General features: G+C 39.6%; 1 protein-coding gene across 2 annotated transcripts in view; it reads left to right on the top strand.

Annotated features, from left to right (window-relative positions):
- The window catches only part of LOC101606456 (LIM domain containing preferred translocation partner in lipoma), a 681,167-nt gene that overhangs the window by 233,600 nt on the left and 424,924 nt on the right, over window positions 1-22,643 (top strand). For both annotated transcript variants that reach the window (XM_004654280.2, XM_045149850.1), the window contains exon 4: window positions 17,065-17,266. In XM_004654280.2, the coding sequence (XP_004654337.1) occupies window positions 17,074-17,266 (193 nt within the window). In that variant the 5' untranslated portion in view covers window positions 17,065-17,073. The remainder of the gene's footprint in view (window positions 1-17,064; window positions 17,267-22,643) is intronic.

Genomic DNA, 22,643 nt, shown 5'->3' with positions numbered 1-22,643 from the left:
TGTGCCAGGGCCTTCGCCAGCTGCGAACTTCAGATACATGTGCCACCGTGTGCATCTGGCTTACATGGGTTCTGGGGAAATTGAACCTGGGTCTTTTGGCTTTGCAGGCAAATGCTTTAACCATTAAGCCATTTCTCCAGCCCTTTGATTTCACTTTTCATAAAAACCTATGTAGTAAGCAAGGCATGGGGCATTGCTCTCATTAGTAGCTGAGAAAATGAAGGTTCAGGAATGCCTGGAAAGTTTGGGCTGTGCTCTATGGTGGAACTGGTGCCAACACTGGTTATACCTATTCCTGGATCCCTCTTGCCAGTTTCCTTCTTGTTCATGAAACTACTTCTATTATATGAACTTCAGGAATTTTGTGGCCTGAGATACGAATAAACAGTTACTTTTTCCTGAGAGAGCTAAGCATTATCTCATTTGTCTAATATTTCTTTTCTGCTGTCTATGGGCCTGTATACTTTAAGAGAAGGCAGGATGTATAAAGATTCTGTTTTCTTGTTAAGCAGACTGAGTTCCCGAAGAAACTCTATTTCTGGCTGGCATTATTTTTCATATTAAAATTATTAGAATACAAAGAATTAGTTTTCTTCATGTCATTGTTAAAATCTTGTCTTTCTTCTTCCCACTTATTCCCACTGTAGTCATGGTCATGGGGTTTTCTTGCTCAGTGCCACAAATCATAACATTTGGATCACTGATTCCCGTTCCCTTTGAAACTGTATCAAGTCTGTATGTGATGTGACCTTTGTGTTCTCATCTGTAGTTTCAGGGAACTGAAAGTTTGAGATTGGTGAAGGCTTGAGTCCAAGTAAATTCCCTCCAGTTCACAGATGGAGATGCGGATGTTGGAGATGAAGGGGCTTCTGTGTGTTGTCTTCTTGCTTAGCAGACATGGCAGTTAGTGGTAGAGCCGTGGGAAGAAGGCTGGGAGGAGATTGATTGGGCATCCTCTGGCTTCTTCCTCACCACTCAGTGTTTCCTGACTTGATCCTGACTCTTCCCATAGCCTTGAATTTCTGAGAGGATGACCGTCTGCTCTGTACGTGGCTTCTCTCTCTGGTGACAGCTGTTGTGCTCTGCAGAGGCAGTGAGCATTTACTGACTCAGTGAATGACATGTACTCACCTCTTGATACAATATCATTGTCAGCCATTAGCAAACCAAACTGTATGTATCTTGAAGCATTTACTATGGACATTTAAGGGACAGGAATTTAAGAGAGAGTGTGTTAGCAGTGGTGAAATCATAAGGCTTGTTTGGAGCAGGTTCTAGGCTGGGCTTCTTGTAATGAGCTTCACGGCTACAGTTACTGCATTTTCTGTAGCAAGGCAAGAGTAAAGTCACAGGTTGTTCACTGAACAGTTGAATAGAAGACTGTACCACTGGGTGGTGAGGCAGAGGTTAGGCAGAAAGGGAGAGGGAATGGGCATGTCCTGACCTCCATCCACTGCAAATGAACTCCAAACGCATGCTCCACTTTGTATATCTGGCTTTACATGGGTCCCGGGGAATCTAACATTGGTCCTTTGGCTTTGCAGTCAAGTGTCTTAACTGCTAAACCATCTCTCCAGTCCAAGAAGTCCTTTTCAAGGAATGGATAATTGGTCTCTAAGACACAAGAGTCGAGATACCCAATGTGTCATAGTTTCAACTTGCCAATCACCATGCTGAACGCTGAGTATGAGAACATGGATACAGTCAAGGCTCACATCTCAACCACCATACTTCCAACAGGAAGTAGGCCAGAGCACTAGGGAAATGGTCTCTGCCTTACCTTTGTCTTCTGCATCTCAATGCAGAGTATATATTTTGGTAGATGATGATGATGATGATGATGATGATGATTTTTCTTTCAACACAACCCTATCAGTACAGCAGCTTCTGTAATATAGCAGAATGTAAGTTTCAATTTAGGGAATACTTATGGGGAATTTCTGTTTCTTAAAAAATATATATAAGTGTCATCAGAAGTCAAGATCCTAAACTGGGAGAACATTCTAAATTGTTTTCATTTCAAACATTTTGGAAAGTACAAGGGAGACAAGGAATATAATAGTGCTTATCTTGTCTTTGGGGCAATCTTGTCTAAGGCAGTTTGTCAACTTTTTATCCTGCGGTCTCCACCCTATACTTCCCCTTAAATGTACACACAGAATTTGTAATGTAACCAACTAAACTAGTTTGCTTAAAAATGTAATAGCCAGGCATGGTGGCACATGCCTTTAATCCTAGCACTGGGAGGCAGAGGTAGGAGGATCACCACAAGGTCGAGGCCAGCCTGAGGCTCCATAGTGAATTCCAAGTCAGCCTAGGCTAGTGTGAGACCCTACCTCGAAAAACAAAACAACAACAACCATATGTGTGTGTGTGTGTGTATGTATGTATATATATGCATATGTATACGTATTTATATATATAATACAAATAGAGTTACACACTTTTTGTCAGTATTGAATTCTTCTAACTTCTTCTGTAACACTTATTTAGAAATATGAAACAATAGTTACTAATCCCTTCTGCCTTTACCCATATAACCTAGTGGATGAACATATTTTAGCTTCATTTTTTTCCCTGTTCCAAATTAAGAATCTGGCAGGCCTGTGATTCTACTTGTAAGCAAGTGGACATTATAGTCTGTAATACTGGTAAGGATAGGGGATGGGGGTACAGTACAGGTGTTAGACATAATTAGAGTGTTTCATCTGATCTTCTTAGAAAAGGGAGAGGCTTTGGTAAGCAGGTGAGTGCATGATTCATTGTGTCAGATCGCTCTTGCTTCCATACTAGCAGAACTTTCTTGTTCATTCTTTGCCTCTTACTAAGGAGTGGATGTCCCCAACAGATAGGAAGTCCTTAACATCTCTGCTCCTTTTGCTAATTGCTCTGCCATCCTAGTAACTTGAGTCACATAGTCACAGTATTAGAGACCTTCAACCACCTGGCATCCTTGGGGGAATAGCTGACTATTCAGTATTCATTTGTAGTAAGTGAACAAAACCTCATTATCACAGTGCCATCAGTATGTGAGGCTCTGAGACATTTTTGAACAAAGTACTGCTACTAGGCACACCGAGATAGGCTGATGTTGAATGTAAAGTCATCTAAGGTATAAGGAACCATGGAGAATAGTGTTTGACATAGAACCTACAATGATTTATAAATACGGACTTAATCTTGTATGCTCTCAAATCTGCCTTCTCTTTTATATAGCAATCACCTATTGAGCAATGGTGATGGGATAGACCCTGTACTAAGCACTGGGAAACTAAAAGCTAGGGAAGATAACATCCTTGTTGATTATTCACTCATAGTCATTGCTGTAATTGTTTCAGGTTAGTTGGTTTTCAGCCTGGCTCACAGCAAGAACAAGAGTTCTATGAAATTACCTTTATGTTTCCACACAAGTTCAAACACATTTTGCCAGTGTATAAGGATTTAAATGTCCAAGCAACTGTTTTATCAGTTTCTCTGTTTTATAATTGGATTCTTGTTTAAGATTTGTCACATATAGAATATTTTTGTGGAAGAAAACTTTGAAAGCTACTGGCTGAGATTTAAATTTGTTACTGTTCTATGATGGTAAGGCTAGTTGGGAGTATAGAGAAGGATGGAAATGGAATGATTAAACTTGAAACACAGGGAGATAAATATTTAGTAGTAGATAAGTTATATTAAATTTCTGAGGAATTGTCATGAATTAGTTTGTGATTATATACTGAAAAGCTGGGGGGAGGAGGGAAGGGGAGGATCCTTATGGGAATACAGATTTTAGCTACATACAAATTTGTAGCACTTAGCACTTTTTTGACCATGGAAGGGGCCACTTTACGATGGATTTTTAGCAAATGAACTCAGAGATGGTTAAGTTTTAACTTGAGCTCCATAATAGGGGAGCCATATTAATATTTTTCTGCCTCATTGGTGTTAAATTTCTCCATTCCTGAATGTTGAATCAATAGCTACTACTTTAAAAATGGTGTGTGCATATGTGTACATGAAAGGGTGTATATGCATGTGTGTGTGCATGTGTTAATTCCTTGGACTATTAACAAATTGAGTACAGTCCTTGTGTATTTCATTTTTAGCATAGTTGTCAAGAATTGATGAAAACACAGAATATATAATACTATTACTGTCACAGTAAGAAATTTAAAGGGGGAATAACAGTTATTAATGTGATTCTGAAAGTGATCTGAAATAATCACATTTGTTTTACTCAACTGCTATTGGTCAATGCTTCACCAGATTTTGTTTCTGTTTCAAAACCTTGAAATAAAAGTGGAATGATTTCCAGCATCATTCAAGAAAAATGTTAGCAGTAAAAATGGTTCTAAATGTTTTGCTATTAAATTTGTAACTGCAAAACTAACTTTTCTTACATAATTTGAATTTATGACATATTTTAATGAGAAACTTGTCTGATTTTTTTCTTTTTGAACCATTTCAAATACTAAAAAAAGATTTCTCTGTGCTTTTGAAGTGGTGGTAGACAATAATATTACTTCAAAGCACGAAGTTGCCTTTTTTATGTCTGTGGATATATGTGTGATTGTGTGTGTTTTATGTATGTGGATATATGTGTGATTGTGTGTGTATGCATGTACTTGCCTGTGTGAGCATGTGGAGGCCAGAGGTTGATGCCAGTTTCTTCCCTGATCGCTCTTCTTCATTCATATTTACTGAATCAGGGTTTCTCACCACTTGAAACCAGAGCGTATGAGTTCAGCTAGTCCAACTAGCCAGGTTAGTCTGGGGATCCCCGTCTCCTCTTTTGGAGCTTTGGAATTACAGGCTGCTCAGTATGCGCACCCAGCATTTATGTGCCAGTGCTCACGGTCTGCACTCTGGTCCTCATGCTGGACAGCAAACTCTGTTCACTGAGCCGTCCACCAGTCACAGGGTGGCTCTTTTTCTTAAATTTCTCTCATGATTCTTAACGGTAGGATTTTTTTATTTTAATTTTTTTATTGACAACTTCGATAATTATAAACAACAAGCCATGATAATATAATTCCCTCCCCTCTGTCTCTTTCCTGTTCATAAATCCACTTTCTATCATATCCCTTCCCTCTCTCAATTAGTCACCTTTTATTTTGATGTTGTCACCTTTTCCTCCTATTATAATTGTCTTTGGAGACAGTACCTGGCAGTGCAAAGTCATAAATATCCAGGTCATTTTGTGTCTGGAACAGTGTGTTGTAAGGAGTCCTACCTTTCCTTTGGCTCTCACATTCTTTTTGCCACCTCTTGCACAATGGTCCTTGAGCCTTGGAAGTTGTGATAGAGATGTTCAGTGCTGAACACTCCTCTGTCACTTCTCAGTGCCCTGGTGCCTCTTGAGTCATCCCAAGATCACCACGAGCTGAGAAGAGATGCTTCTCTAACCCAAAATGAGAGTAGCATTAATATATGGGTATGGTTATTAAGAAACATGCTTTCAGGGCAGTTTGGTGAGCCATATATGTATACACATTTCACCAGACACCAGCTGGCATTACAGCTTAGGACTCAGGCGCTCCTCCCCCATAGGCTTTCACTAGGTTTTCAGTGTCAGGAACATATTCCCTCCTGTGAGGTGGGCCTCCAGTCCAATTAGGGAGCAGTTGGTTTCCCCCATGGCAGACATGGCACTATTGCACCCGTTGGCTCATTTGGCCTAGCTGGCCAAACTTAAGGCTTGCAGTGTCCACTGTTTATCTGTACTGGTAATTTCTCTTTTCCATAAGGTTGCGGTCAGTTCAGCTTTTTTTTCAGCTTTCTGTCAGCTTTTTTACAGGGAGGAGGTTTTCAGCTCAATTGCAGCTTGACTTCTCAGTGACCTTGCAGCCCAAGCATATGGCATCTTCAGCAATAGGGTCTTACCATCTATTCCTGGTGGATACCAAGAGCATTGGCAATGGCCTATATTACTCTGGGGTCATCAGTGACCTCCTTGGCCAACAACTCACTAGAAGGTATCCCATCCCTGGCACTGAGTATTTATGCAAGAGTGGAGAGTAAAGCAGATAATCTAATAAAGCAAGTCCCTAAGGATGTGTCTTGCCCCACAGCCTTAATACTGCCAACTGGCAGACTGAGATTTTTGGTCTGAAATGGGCTCTAGGTCAGTCTGGGGTCAAGTGAGACCCTGCTTCCAATAATGACAGAAGAAAAAGATAGATGTCCTATGCCTCAGGAAACATCAGCATAATAGTCAAGAGGAAAACACAGCTTATTTGAGAATGGTAGAGCTGACCAAGAATACTTCAATCAAACCGAACAGATAACTTGTCCTGACATGGAAGGTGACATTAGTCTTCCAGAGCAGGCCTATGGACCTGGCTTTGTATAAGTAGGCCCTGTTATCTAGCGGGAGGGCTACCTGTCTCACCAGTGCTGAGTGCCCACCTTGGCCCCTGTCTGTTGCGCTGTGGACTCAGTTGGGCTGCGAGGGTCCCTGATGCTGAGCGGCTGGGGGTGGCTCTCAGCACTGGCATCTGGGGGACGGGAGGCTGTGCAGGGTTCCTGCAGCTGTGCTGGAGCTGCTAAGCTTTGTGTTCTCCTTCGGCAGCAGTTCCGCCTTTCCCTTCTGCTGTCCTCTTCATGTTCCTTGATTTTTGTGAGGAGGCTGGTGTGCGTGCAAGACCCCTTCACCCGGCGCCTCTAGCTCAGGCAGAATCGGTGGCCGTAAGGACCAGGACTGAGTAGGAGCTGATTCTGACTGCTTGCCTGCTTGCTAGAAGCTCTTGGTCTCTTCTGCTTCTCTGCTGAGGTTAATAATCCCTTACACGCCTTCACTTTTCAGAGGAAGAGTGTATCTTTCTGTTTTTCTGCTTATTTCCCATCCCCTGTCCCCCCAGGCAGTTTTGGTGTGGCCACTACTTTGCTATCTTACCCAGAAGTCCCAAGGTTGGAAATTTTTATCTTCTTCATCTCCACTCTATTTTCCCATTACTTTGGCATTTACAGTATTTAAGCAATGTGCTTGCATTTGTACATATTTGTTTTGGAAATGGCAATTTGAAATCATAGAGATATGATTAAACTAGGCACTGTATCACGATATCTAAATTCAGTGATTTTAATTCCAATTATAGTGACCAAACTTAATGCAAAAGCTCTAAGGTAGTTTGTCTTCAATGATCGTGACATACAGTACAAAGAACACAAGGCTGCATGTGGCACTTTTGTAAGTGGATGGTCTAAATATGATTTTTTACTTCACATCTGATTTCTCTTAGTGGGCTATATGGGATGAATAAATCTAGCTTCACAGAGAAGTATGCAGCATTGCCATACATAATATGGCCCCAGATTAATCAGCAGCACAAACGTAGTTATTGGAGAAAAATGAAGTATTTTTGCTTTTCCAGGCTCTTAGAAGAAGGTTTTCTGTTTTCCTTTTTGGGGAGATGGTATCAACATGAGTTGACACTAAAGGAAAAGTACAAACAAAAGTATTAAAAAATTAAAAGTAATTAAGACATACCAAAAATGCTAGTAAAATTCCATGGCCTGTCTAATGGTTACCAGCGGGCTTGTAAACAGATAACTACAACACAGTGTGTATGAATTTTAATACAAGTTTGGACAAGCTGCCAGGGGAATCCTGGCAAATGAGCAGCAGTTAGCTTGCAGACCTACCTGTCCGCTTATTAGTAGGTTTAAAAGAAGATTCCAGAAAACTACTAAAGAAACTGCTAGACCTTATTAGGTATTATATGGTTGGTTTTTCCCATTATGACTTATGTTGTCTTGGAGGGGCAAAACCTTTATGAATTAGACACCCAGCATCTTAGGTTCATAAGTCCAGATGTCCACTTTCAGAATTAGATGTAGTGAGCTCAGAAAAAATAGTCAGTTGTTTGAGTCAGGTATGGAAGCAACCTAAGAATACCCAGGATACTTCAGAGGAACCACACCACAATGCACTGTAGAGTGTTACTCTGGGAGATTCTCTCAGACATTATATTGTCAGTTGTTATCATCCAAGAGCTTGAGAAGCAGAAACACTGAGAATGGTTTCTTGGTCAATCTAGCTAGTCAAGTAGAACTGTTGCTATTAAATGTGACCAAGGGTGGACTTATTTTTTCTTTTTTCCTGTGATCATTTTCACTGATGTGGGTGTGACTCCTGGAAGAGAGATTCTTTAACCCCATGGACATTTCACTGTCTTACCCCGCACCACCTGTTTGTCATTCAACAAACAGTAGTGTAATTAAATTACTTAGTAAAACTTTGCCACTGTAAATGCCTTTTAGAGGCAGAAGAAGGTTTGAATCCCCCATCTAGTGGCTTCTACCTATACCATTATATTGGTAATGACAGCTCATCTTCCCTAGATCTTTCCTTTTCTCTTCTTTTTTTTCATACTGTACTCCAAGGGAACACATTAGCTCATAGTTGGGACTTTTAGTGACCTCTTGGCTCTTGCTGGCTTCTCCTTGTCAACCATGTCTGTCTTTTCCCCCCCTTCCCCGGTACCTAATAGAACTTGTGGCAAACAAGAGGCCAGTTAGTACGTATCTGTTCCATTAACCTTCTGTGTTGAGTCCTGGTCTTGTCCTATTGTTTCTGTTTCCAGTGGCACTATTCTCTGAAAAGAAAGTGCAGTTGTAGGCGCATGGCCCCATTGTGTCCGCTGAGGTTGTACTTGCTAGAGCCCAGCGCCTCTCTTTGTTGCTTTGTGGTTCATTTGTGATTCAGATACATGGAGTTTCTCATGCTGCCCGTAGTGTTGCAAAGTGCTGAGAGGACATTGTTACTTCTGTATCCTGTCAGAACTTCTTCTGTGACAGGCAGTTTTTATGTGTTGATCCTACTCTCCCTTCCTTCACTGTACACTTCCCATTTGGGGGGACAGGGATAAGGGTTCCTGGGAGTGAAAACATAGTTTAAGAAACCTTGGGGGTCTGGAGAGATGGTTAGCGGTTAAGCGCTTGCCTGCGAAGTCTAAGGACCCCATTTCGAGGCTCGATTCTCCAGGACCCACGTTAGCCAGATGTACAAGGGGGCACACGTGTCTGGAGTTCGTTTGCAGTGGCTGGAAGCCCTGGCATTCCCATTCTCTCTTTCTCTCTCTCTTTATCTGCCTCTTTCTCTCTCTGTCACTCTCAAGTAAATAAATATGAACAAAAAAACAAAACAAAAAGTAAATTAATTAAGAAAAAGAAACCTTGGTTGACTCAGCTTGCTGACTTGGGGAACTGTGGGACATGATAGATAGAGGGAATAGCAGCAGGTATCTAACACGTATCTTACACATAAGGAGGAGAGGTTTGAAGAGCTCTGGGATATAAAGTCATAGAGTCAATTAGTGACTGAGCCAGAAGTTACATCTAAGTCTAGTGCTGTTTCCCTTATTTCCAAGTGTCTCTCAGAGAGCCTATATAAAGGCTTGGCATTTCTGTAGAGCTGTTTTCTCATTACCTCTTCTGAGCAATGCCAGCTGTCCATGCAGGGAGTGGGACATTTCGGCAGTGTCAGACTGGGCCAAAGCCGTCTGTAAAGAGGAGTTGACGGGGCTTATTGGCATTTTCAGCCCGTAGCATCCTGATGCTGCTTTGCCCTTCCGGCTCTATCTGCCCCTGTGCTTCAGAAAAAGGGTGATTACATTTGCTGTTGCATCAGCAATTGCGTGTAATTCTCAGCCTGCTTTACGCTTCAGCACTGTCTTCCCACGCCTCCATCACACGCCACAGCATATCTGCTTCCTAATTATACTGCTGGGGACTTACCTACGTCGTTTGGAAAGAAGGTTGCCTAATGTGCTTATTTACTCGTACACAGTAAATCTTGATTGATACCCCGGTAGTCTCCCAGATCAATCCAAGACTGCCTCCCACAGTGAGGAGGATTGAAGAGTCAGAGAATTAAGTGACAAAGAAAGGGGGGGGGGTGGGCAGCATTGTGCTTCTTTATTGATAGTTCCTGATGGACTGAGAAGGAAATTATAGATGATTTAGGGTTTCCATACCTGACTTTTGCTTGGTTTTAATGAGTTTAACAGGACAGATTTCTGATAAACTCATAAATGCTTCTTAAGATTTCAGATAGACTTTCTATAAGTACTCACCTAATCCAATTGTTGTGTCCTCAAAGAAGGATGCTGTATCTTGAGAGCAAAAGTTGTACTATAGGCTCATGGGTGAGCTAAGACTGGATGGTGGTTTTCAGTTCTGAAAAAAATAAAAAAATCTTCCAGCCAAATGTTGGTATGTGGGAAGGAGTAAAGAGTTCTACCTGAGAGATGGAAGCACTTTGTTCCATTCTGATAGATGACTGAGTTTGGGATTGTATCTTAACTTGCCCAAAGTTCTGAGGTCAATACTGGCATTGGGTGGGGCTAAGGAAAGTAGTTTGGAAACACACTGATATTCCAGTTAACCCAGTTAAAGTGGCTATAATTAAGAAAATAAATACATCAAATACTTACAAAGATACCTTTACCCTTATGCACTAATTGGATTCTAAGTCCAGCTATGGCAAAGGTCTATATATTGAATTTACTCAAAAGTTAAAAAATAAAATTTATACTATCTAGCTGTACCACATTTGAGTATACCTGAAGATATATCGGTCAGTGTACAAGAGAGACATCCGCACACCTGTGTTCATGTTGGTGCTGTTCAAGGCTGTTATGAAATTGGCCTAGAAGCCCATCAATAGAAAATAAAGATGCAAGCCGGGCGTGGTGGCGCACGCCTTTAATCCCAGCACTCGGGAGGCAGAGGTAGGAGGATTGCCATGAGTTCAAGGCCACCCTGAGACTACAGAGTTAATTCCAGGTCAGCCTGGACCAGAGTGAGACCCTACCTCGAAAAACCAAAAAAAAAAAAAAAAAAAGAAAATAAAGATGCACTATATACACAATGGACTTTTATTTGGTCATAAAGGATAAAACTAGGTAATTTACATGAAAATGGGTAAAAATGGAAGTTGTTTTTAAATGAAAAAATAAAACATTCAGAAAAACAAACATATTTTCCTCATGTGAAATGAAAAAAAAACATGAAGTTAGAAGAGGAAGGGGGCAGTGAAGGGACAAGGGGAGGGATTGAAAGGGTGTGAATGATTAAAATATATATGTATGAATGAAAATGTCACAGAAAACCATTTTTCTGTACAATTAATACATGCTAATAAAAACATTTTATAAAAGCAGTTTTTAATTTTCAGTAAGGAGCTAAATTTTACACACACACAGAGGACATGTAGGTTTTAAGGATGTTATTTAAATCATTGCTGCTTGTCTAAATGAAAGCAATGTTGCTGAGGGATATGACTGCTAAAATCAAGCCTATCATCAGCCACTTCTGGTGTTAAGTCATAACACTTTACTAACTCCTCAGCTCCTGTGCTAATAGATTAGTGTTAATTCCTGCCCCTTCCCTCAGTATCTTTAATGTCTTCGGCAAATGATGACCAGTTATCAGTGGTTGTCTAAGGACTAAGACAATCCCATTTGGAACTTAATATGAATGCTTTAAGTCAGTTACTTTCAGCCCTTGAATCAGCATATGTACATAAAGGAGTTTGGGCGGGGTGTATATCCCCATAGTTGCATATTTGCTTAGCATGTGTGTCATCCTTACACTGCAAATTAATTTATATATAAAGATCCAACATTATTTTACTATGTGAATTGCTTTGAAAACAATACTCAAAGTTTATAGCACTACATAAAGGCATGTAATCATTGATTGGTCCTGTATAAATGTTTTTAGAATAGAATACTGAGTTGGGGGGGGGAGGGAAAACCTGGCCAAGCAAAATTATGATCTATGTTCAGAAATGACAATGAGGTGGCACTAACGTGATACTTTTACAGAGGCTAGATGGCTTTACTGGGATTAATGCTATCTTTGAATGTGGCCTTCAGCTATCTTTCAAGTAGAGGAAAGTTCTTGGTCATCATATGGTTCTTTTGAGTCATGTGCCTTTTGTGTATCGTGAATAGTTTGGCCTATTGAGTAATAGTTTCCTTATTTTGTGATTGTGGGTTTACTATGGTTAGATTTGAGGGAACTGGACAGAGAATGTATTGTGACCCCTGGTATTCAAGAGGTGAGGCATGGAGATGAGTCACAATAATTATTCATAGAAATTCATGGGGTGATGCGAAAGAATCTATGTTTCAGTCTCTTTAGCTTTGCAATTTATTATATGTCTTGAATAATTTATTCATCCTTTTACAACCTCTTTTTTTGCAGGGTAGTGGTGCTGGGCATTAACAAATGATGTTATATACACAGAAAAGTATTCTATTTCTGAGCTACACCCCCAGCCTTACTGTTTTGAGTTTGTAAATGTGGATAAGGATACTTTTCTCTTATATGGCAGTGAGGTGACTATGTAGTTATTAGAAAAAATTGCTTTAATCTGTAGTAAGTCCTCAGTAAACACGTTTACTTTATGGTTAGTCTGTGACTTTGCTGTGCCTTCATAGTACTAAGGGCGAGGTGAGGGCAGCATCAGAGAAGCTAACCAGTGAAACCTTGTAAGACTTCCTCACTGGCTTTGCATGTGACATAGTCCTGAAGGAATCATGCTCAAGGCTCAGTGGCCGTAACGCCCTGTCAATAGCAGTAACCCTCTGACTTACATGAGGGGCATTTTTCACATTATCCTCCTTCTGATGATATTGCTGCATTTTCAGAGCCCCTGTGGGGGATTTTAGCTTCTTGCTTTTATGATGATTATAAACCTGGAATGAAACCTACCTAGGAGCAGAGGAAGTCAGAGCAGTGCAAATTTTGATGCAGATAAATTACTAGCCCTAACCCTTGTTTTCTCTTTGTACTTTGAGTGAGTTCAGGAGCCATAATACATATAAAGTAGTTCATCCATTTACTTTGCTTATGAGCTTTCTTCAAATTTGTTTATCAGAAAGCAAGGTTAAAAGTTGGAGAAGGAAAATATAAAATATTTGATCTGATTGTAATGTTACAAATGTTCAGTCCTTGTGAAAAGTCATTCAGAAATTGTCTACACTCAAATTAGGCAAAAAGACTCCATGTTTACACTATTGCATTTTCCTTGGGCTCATCCTGCATGAAGTAACTGATGTTGTACCAGTTCCGTTTCAGAATCTTTCCCCTTTCAAATTCTACAACCAGGTTGCCCCTTCTAATCCTGTGCTGGCTCGTGTGTTTGATCTCAGTCATTGTCTAAGTTTGCTGTTACTCCATTTGCTCATTGCACATAGAGGAATATTCCTTTCTCATGTACCAGGCTTGAGATTATCCAATGATATACACAGAAGTGATATACACTTCTGTTTTCAAGGTTTACTTCTGGGATACAAGCATTCAAATCATACAGAGACATGTGTTGACCATATGGTTAGCATGTAGGGGCAGGACATGTAACTTGAACTGAAGGATTAAATATATGGCTTGTATCTTCAAGGGCTATTGAGAAGTAGTCTCCAGGATCAATTTATGCATTGTAAATAAGAAATTACTTGTAATTTGGATGCAGCTTGCTTTACTAGAAGCAGAGGTAAAACACAGAAAAGGATAAATTTTCTACAACTTGTATGGACAGATATATTACCCTAGAAGTTTTAAATTGAGACCATTGTCATAGAAGTTATTAGAAATACCTTAACTATGTTATTGAAAAAGGCATCATCATATCTAGGTGGCTTTTCATTGAATTCTGATAAACTTTAAAAATCAGACAATTCAAGTTTATTAGTAAGCTCATCTAGATAGTGGACTAGGATGCAGCACTGTCAAATGAAAGTCTTATAATGATAAGTAAATAAACTGTATAAAATGTATGGATACAAAATATATGCTTAATTCATTAGTATATCAAGACACCACAAGGATTGCAAAGATGGTTCAATATCTAGAAACTTACCAACATAATTTGTTTTATCATTGAATCATGAGTGGTGAAAAGATAGTTAAGTCTATTAGTGTTTGCTAAGAAGAACAGAGCAAGAATCTATATAGCTGTAACTTCAGGAGTGTGGCATTTATTCATTTAGCTGATTCTGCATAGGCTAATTTTTGAAGGGTCTTGGCCTATTATTAGGCTAGATAGTGAAACCTATCTAGGAACTTCCAGCTTGTTGTGGCAGATAGATAAATGGCTAAATTGTCTTATGGACTATTCCATGTGGGAAAAGAGAAATGATTAGAAGAAGATAATGAAGGAATTGAGCTGCTGCTTCTCTTTGGGAGGAGTTAGGTAAGCATGCATGCACATGTGTGCTGGGGTGATCTAAAAGTCATGGTTTTGGATGGCAGTGAAGGGTGGAAAATGACAGTGATGGTGCTGAGCACACTATGTGCAAGGCAGAAGCACAAAAGTTCATTATAAACCCTGCAAATGGATACTTGGGATTCTGTTGACAGTATCTAGAAAAATAGCAGAAGATGCTGTGAATGGCATCTTCAAACAGATGTGGTGTCTCTGCTGAAGCAAGAAGTTCTTCCTTGGGGAAAGCACTGTTGTGATAATTTGTTGTGCTGGTGGTAATGGAACTGACCATAGAGCCAATAGTTTTCATGTTGATTGCTTACATTTTCTCTCATTTTTATACTCCCCTAGCAGTTGCTTGTTTACTTATATTTATGGGATTGCTGAAACGTCTAGCACCCTCAGTCAGTAACATAGGATTGATTTAGAAATAGGTATTTTTGTTTTAGAAACTGTTGCATTAATCCAAATTAAAAAGCTTTTACTCTGGAATTTCAGAAAGGGTACAAGGGACAGTATTAACTCATTTAAAAATGTACAATTAAAATTTATGCTGTAAAAAAGCATTAGTGCATTAAAACTTTTTAACTTTTTCTGATCAAAATGGCTATTTCTTCAAGCTGAGACAAGGGCTTAGTCTTGATACTTAAATCTTTAAAAAAGAAAGATTCTGAATATATACAGCCAGATTTAAGAACTATGAGTGAAACAGACATTTCTGATTATTTTTCTATATTGGTTTTGTGAAATGCCTTGGTGATAATTTAAGGAGATCTAAAATATGGTCCCTGCCTTTCCAAGGAGCTCACAGTTTTGGAAGTATATATGTATACATGCATATATATAAAATGTACAGGGGAGGAAAAGAACAGAAGGGTCCTATAACCACAAGGGGGTGGGGGGCAATGTCATGATTTGCTTCAATGGCACATGTCTTGATTCTCAAATTAGAGTGTTTCCCTTATGTAATCTTCTATGGATAAGGCAACACTTGCTTCTCTTCACATAAGAGGGCCATATATTTCTCAAAAGCCTTCTATGAAAATTAGTCTTTCTTTTCCCTCATTTTGCATAGCAGTGGATAGCATGCATATAAAGTGATTTAATCTTATTCTACTGGTTGTCATAAAAAACTATGTGAGTTAAGGAGAACAGGTGTTTTTCAATCTGAAGTTTGTCAGTGCAATGCCAGTTCAAGGCCATGCCCTGGTCTATGGTGTGGACAGACATTAATTCCTGGCAATGCTGTTTCCCAATCTCTTCCTTCCAGCTACTCTACTGCTGGGTCACGTACTGAGGCCATTAGTTTCTGCATTTTCTGTATTCTTTGTTTTTACAGGCATCTGCAGATAATCATGTAGCCCTCTTAATTAATTCAGTTCAATTAATAAATTAGTAGATGGCTTTGGGGCTGGGAGTGGGTGCAGGGCACCTTCCGGGCCTCCCTGTACTGGAGAGCTCTTACAATCAGATGTGGAGAGCCTCCTCAGCGAGTCCTCAAGGCTCTTCTCTAGCACACAGGCTGCCTGGAGGTGTGATTGGCATATCCCCGCAGAGGAGTGCAGAGGAGTGCTCCTTTCATTCTTCACACACTGTGGATAATCTGATCAGAACAGCAGCTTGGCTGAGCTGGTTATCCCCCAAGTAGTTAAGATGAGTTGCTCATAAATTTCCAATATGGTATCAGCTTAGTATAGCTTTCCATAGGCATTTCTTCCATACTGACGACATGTGCATTGCAAGTGTCGAATATTCTTTCTTCAGTAAGTAAAGGGCAGTGTTCCAGGCTGCTAGGCAGCCAGTGTCCCCTTTCCAAATGCTTTAGGTGGCGAGCTAAGCTGGTCTTACAAAGGGGGCATTTTAAAGTGTCCTGTCATATACCTATAATGAAGTAAAGTTTCACTGTTCACTTAATAACTAAATAAATTTAAATTCCTCAGGCATCCATGCAGTGCTGCCTCAGCTGGTTCCATCACAAGCTTTTGTTCTTTGGCTAGTTACTTTATCTCTTGCCTCTCCGGTCACAGTAAACATACGTGCTCTGTGTGCTTTTGCCCATATGACTTCACCACATTTTTCATACCTAAGTGCTGTTTCTTACCCAATCTTAACAATTCATCAGTGAAGTTTTGTTGGTTCTACTTCCAGCCAGAAGTGTTCTTTTTTTTTGATTTTCTGAAAACCAGCAAAATTTTAAAAACCTTGCTTAAGTGACTTGTCATTTCATTAAGTATTACCTTGTAATTAGTTTTATAGTCATCTTAATAGATTATTAACAAAAGTTAAAGGTTTTTTTCATCATCCTTCATAGAAACTTAAAGTATGGAACCATTTCTTACTCATGTGTATGTCCTGGAGAGTGCTAGGCACTAAAAGAAGTATGTATTAGAAAATAAGCATTCATGTATAAGGGATTGTTCTTTTCTTTTTTTTAAATATTTTTATTTGCAGAGAGGGGGGGGGATATGAATGAGAATGGGCATGTCATGACCATCAGCCACTGTAAATGAACTCCAGCTGCATGTGCTACAATGTACCTGGCTTTACATAGATACTGGGGATTCATTTTGGGGTCATTAGGCTTTGCAGGCAAGCACCTGAACCACTGAGACATATCTCCAGCCTCAGCGACTGGATTTTTTCTACTTATTCTCCTCTTTCTCCTCCTCCTTTTCTTCTTTCTGATGATTATTCTTTTTCTCTCTTCCTTTATCCATATTATTTTATTATTATTATTTTATACAGAACTTTAAAAAGTCACTGAGTATGAATTAAAATGACATAACATTGAAGCTTGATATGATGCATTCATTTTCATGCAGGTATAAAAGTGTTTATTATATTATTATCTGTTCTAACGGTAGATTTCAACAATGTCCCACCCATCTTGGCTGCCACCCAAAAGCACTGGTGAGCCTTTGGGCCACGTGCCTGCACGGATGGAGGCGACTCATTCATTTGGGACACCAAGTATTTCAGTGTCCACACAACAGCCACCCAAGAAGTTTGCACCAGTAGTTGCTCCAAAGCCCAAGTACAACCCATACAAGCAACCTGGAAGTGAGGGTAAGTTGTGGTGTTTGAGTGGGGCATCCAGGATGGGGGTTCAAGTGGAACAGAGGTAATCTGCAATGTATGGATGCGTGGATATGTTGGCGAGAGGTGGCTCAGGGGATTTTCTACAGTTCATGATTTTTTTTTTTTTTTTTTGAGGTGGGATCTTGCTATAGCTCAGGCTGACCTGGAATTCACTGTGTAGACTCAGGGTGGCCTCAAACTCACGACAGTGGCAATCCACCTGCTCTACCTCCCAAGTGCTGGAATTATAGGTGTTTACCACCACACCCAGCCTAGTTCATGGATTATCAAAGGTCACTGAGCCCTGAGTAATCTTTGGTAACAAAGAGATTAAGCCCTCACAGGATTGTATGGCTGAGGTTATATAGTGAAAAATAGGAATAATGCCCAAGCTAGAAATGTGACATAGCTCAATTTCCTTTGATCAATTACCTTGTCCTCTGTCCTGAGCTTACCCAGTGGTGGCCCCTCCTGCCATCAGACACATGCTCCCAAATGCTGCCACTCACTAGTCCAATGAGAAGCCTGTAGGATGTGAGCTTAACACAGTCCTTGTGGCTATGCCCTTCCCCACTTTCTTCATTCAAGCTGTTGCCATGCAGAATGATCTGGATTGCTTTGTAAGATCTGCATTTGTTGAGCCTCACAGACAATGCTGCTGCTTTGGGCTCGTGGGTTTTGTAAGCAGTTTATTTAGAGGACATCAAGTATAGTTGGTTTGTACACACAAGCTGAGCATTCACCTGTGTGGATTCATTGTGCTCACATTAAAGCCCATGGGGCATACAGTATGCCATAACTTTGAGGTGAAGAGGCTCCATCATTATACCAATCAATGTCAGTAGTTCATCCATGAAATAGTAACTTAGAACTCGACATCCTTATAGTTGCCAAAAAAAAAAAAAAAAAAGATGTGGAAATCAGCATTCAGCCCCAAACTCACTATTTCGTGCCCCTACTCACTTCCAAAAATACTTTTTCTCCCCTTTCCATGATTCCTCACTATTGCTTTCTAGGTAGTATTAGCATATCTAGCCAGATTGTAGTATTGTGGTATCATTCCTTCCATTTTCTTTCTAGTCTTCCTCTATTCCCTGTCAACATGCCACCACTTTATTAGTGTTTTAGAACCTAAGGCAGAAACTTGGCCCTCATAGGCAGCTTGTGTAAGGTACCTGTATGCTTAGGCAGTGTGATAAGTAGGCAACCTCCCCTTGCCTGGTGCTGTGGTTTTGGATGCTGGGGTGTTCCTCTGCAAAACAGCCATAAACAAGGTAGCAGGCAGCTGCTCTAGAAAACCTGTACTCAGTCCCTGGTTGTTCACCTGATCTCTGAGGAAAGGCTTGAATTCCTGTTGCCCTTGAAGGGAATTGTGCCTTTGTAGTGCATCACGGCCACATTGGAAATAGTTTCCTTTGACTCATCCTTCTCCAGTGCTTGTGGGGCTTGGACATACGCTCTAGGATGGAAATCCCTTTCGCAGAAATAGGACGAGACATATGTTGGCATCCTCTTTTTTTCCCTGCATTTCTCTTTGTCACATTTCAGAGGTCACCGTTAGTTTGTTTCCCCCCTAACTTTGGGGAATAAAAGCATTGCAGTTATACAGAAGACTGCAGTGGTGATGGAGTCCTATTCTGTGTCAGGGTGAATTACATGTTCGAGAACTAAGGCTCAGCAGGGTCTCTGCTAAACAAACTGACACATGGTACATTGGCAACCATAAGAGAACCGCATAGAAGTGTTCCTTTGAACCCTTCACTCCGAATGCCATAACTTACACGGAGACAGCCCTGTAGAAGACTCCCTGCTTGTGACGTCCCATCCGTACCATATGTAGTTCACTCACTGTCTCTTTGTTCGGACACACTGGTATAAACGGATTGGTTTTACAACTCAAAACTTTTCGCTTCTTAACTTGTTCTCCCGCATGCTGTTGTATTGCAGTTACCTTCTCCTTGCTGTACCAAGCATCCCACCTAAAGCAGCTGAAGGGAGGAAAGTTGCTTCTTTAAGCTTACAGCCTCATGGGGAGACTTCATGACTGAAGGACAAAGATGGTAGAGCAGAGGTTGGATATCCCCTCTGTCAACATCAGGTGGAAAACAGCAGCATGACAGGGAGCTGGATTTTGCCAAGGGAGAGTTTGCTATAACACCCCCCAACCTGCCCTCAAGAACACACCCACTGCAACAAGGGGATCAGGAATTCAGAATACAATCATATGGGGGATATCTGTTTGATACCACCGCAATTAGCTTACTCATTAGTAGATTTCACTATAGTATTTTCAAGCCAAATTTACTTTTGCTAATTCACCCCCATTTTGCCTCTCTCTGATTTATATTTGTGCCCTGATAGTCTCCATTCCACTTCCATGTCACCTGTGTCCTCCTCCCTCCCTCCCTTTCCTTTTTCGGTCTTTTTTAAAGTTTAATAGCCTATGCCATCCCCACACCTACTTATATCCATACATACAACATTATAAGATAGGATACACATATGTGGCATATCATGCATTTTGTGTGTGTGTGTGTGTGTGTGTGTGTTTGAATCTGGGTTACTTTGCATAATGTAATACTTTTCAGATCCATACATTTTCCTGCAAATTTTATGATTTGATTTTTTTCTTGACACTTAAATAAAATTCCAAATGTAAAAATGTACCATATATTCATTATCTATTCATCTGAAGATGCATATATAGGCTGCTTCCATTTCCTTGCTATTGTAAATAACCCAGAAATAGACATAGATGTGCAAGTATCTCTGAGGTAGGATATGGGTGCTTTGGGTAAATTTCCAGGGGTAGTATAGTCTGGACATTTGGAAGTCCTATTTCTAATGTTGTGACAAGCCTGTAGACTGATGTCCATGATGTCTGCTGCAATATAATTGCCCATCAGCAGTGAATAAGAGGTCTTTCCTCACATGCTCACAAGTACGCTTTTTCTCCTGTCCTGATAATAGATAACATTCTGACTGGAGTGGGATGGAATCTCAATGTAGTTGGCCCTAGTGTTTTTATGGAATCTTATTTTTATTATTTCCCCCCAAATGTTAGATATGGGCTAGAGCAGAAATGACCTTGTCCTCCTCCTGGTTTCCACATATGATCTGCTTATGACTTTTACATTTCTACTATTTAAACAAAAAGGTATTTAATTAATTGAGAAAGAGGGAGGGAGAGTAGAGTGAGTGTGCCAAGGACTCATGCCTGTGAAGAAGTACTCTAGATGCATGGGCCACTTTGTGTGCCTGGCTTTACACACATAATGAGGAATGGAACCTGAGCTCCTGTGCTCTCCAAACAAGTATCTTTAACTGATGAGCCAGCTCCTAGCCTCTCTAGTATTTTGGTTATTGTTCCTGTTGTTGCTCACTTATTGAACATGTAATATTTGTAGGCACTATTCTTTCCATTATTCTATTATTGCCTTTTCATATAATTTTAGGAAGTGCACCTCACCTCATAAAAGAAATGGAAGCATAGCGATACTTTTATATGTAGTTTTGAGCAGACGTCATTACACATATCCACCATGTATCTTCAACCTGCCTATTCCTCTCACATTTATTCTCCTTTATTCATTCTATAAGCTTTTCAATCAAGACATTAAGTCACTGCTGCCTTCAAGTTGCCAATTACATTTTTTATGTTAGTAGCATGCTTGTGGTTTCTGGGAGTTGCTTTCTTTCATTTTTAATCCTGAATATAAGTCCAGAAAACTACCCACATATTTTCCATATCAACTTATATTTATGTGATACTCATATGTTATAATTTTCTTTTTTATAATTTTTTTTATAATAATCTTTTTATAATTTTCTGCTAATATTTGTTTTAAAGGCTTTCACACACTTGAAGTAGATGTGCTTTTTCTCCACAGTTCTTTAAACTTGTGTTATACTTTTCACAGATTTTAATGTTTGTATTTCCTCTATCTATGTTTGGATGCCCCCATGTTCCTATATACCTTCCTGTGTCCAACTCCATGTGTTTATGTGCCTCTCCATGAGTCATGATATCTTTTGCATTCTTAAGATTTTTCAGTATTGACTATATATAATTTTTGTAAGATTATTTTGTATGTGTTCGTGATATTTTTCCTGTGAGCTTTTGTAACTTATGGAAAATAAGATAATACTTTTACTCCTCTCGTATTTTTTTATGCAATATTCTGCTCCCTTTATCTGCTTCCAACTCAAGTATCAACATCTAAGAGGATAACAAACATAGTAAAACTAATCAAAAACCATGAAACCTAAAAAACTGATGCCATGAAGAAGTGTTTTTTTGTTGTGTTGTTAATGATAAATTGCAAAGTGTGGGAGCTTTCCTGCTCATCTAACACATTGTTGACTTGAAATAGTTTTAAGTTATCTTACTATTACACTCTAGGGATTAGAATTTCTCTCTTTTCATCTTAATAGTGTGACTGAGCAAGGTGTGGTATAGCATGCCTTTAATCCCTGCACTCAGGAGATAGAGGTAAGAGGATTGCAATGAGGTCAAGGCCAGCCTGAGACTACATAGTGAATTCTAGGTCAGCCTGGGCTAGAATAAATCTCTACCTCAAAAATAAAAATAAAAAATAGTATGACAGATTGAAGTTTGATGGTTTTGTACCTCAAATCCAGTAGCTACCCATCCAGAATAATTTGGAATGTTGATAAATTTGTAAAGTTAGAGTTTTCTTGGGCTTAGACTTACTTTTGTGTCATTAACCAAATATTTTGTATGTAAAACAAGTGAATCTATAGAATACTGATTTCTTGTGATCTTTTAGTAGAATCACTTTATATTGGTCCAGTTTTTTATAGTTTGTTCAGCCCTTCTATGTCATTGTTTGTAATTTTGAGAATATAATTTTTACTGCAGCTTTCTGTGGCAGATGAAACAGATGTTGTTTCCATTTTACTGATTGCTAGACCACCAGAAGTGAAGAAAGTTATTAAAGAATCATGTGATGATGTTGAAAATATAGTTCTGTACCTAGTACACATGTATACACTCAAGAATCATGTTTAAGATCATCTCTTAAAAGAGCAGAGCTGGTCCTTCATGTCTGGGCACTAACAGATTTTAAACATATCTATTCATTAAATGTTCAGCTGCATAGTCTCATGTGTCATTTATAATATCCCACAATTTTAATAGTTGTTTAAAGTAATTTCCCCTTGTCAGGAGCTTCATACATGTAGTGCCTTGTAAGCTTCTATGTTATATAAGTATGGCCTCAGCTTCCAGCTTTGCTCATATCATTTAATCTAAGGTAATGAAGATTAATCAGGGATGGTGACATGAATTTTCACAAATGGCATTCTTACACTGGAATTTATTTACTATATATTTTTGTGCTTT

The sequence above is a fragment of the Jaculus jaculus genome, chromosome 5 (genome assembly GCF_020740685.1).
Source record: "Jaculus jaculus isolate mJacJac1 chromosome 5, mJacJac1.mat.Y.cur, whole genome shotgun sequence".
Lineage (NCBI taxonomy): Eukaryota > Metazoa > Chordata > Mammalia > Rodentia > Dipodidae > Jaculus > Jaculus jaculus.
Note: the sequence above shows the minus strand (reverse complement) of the source record. Positions and strands in the feature narration are given on the sequence as shown.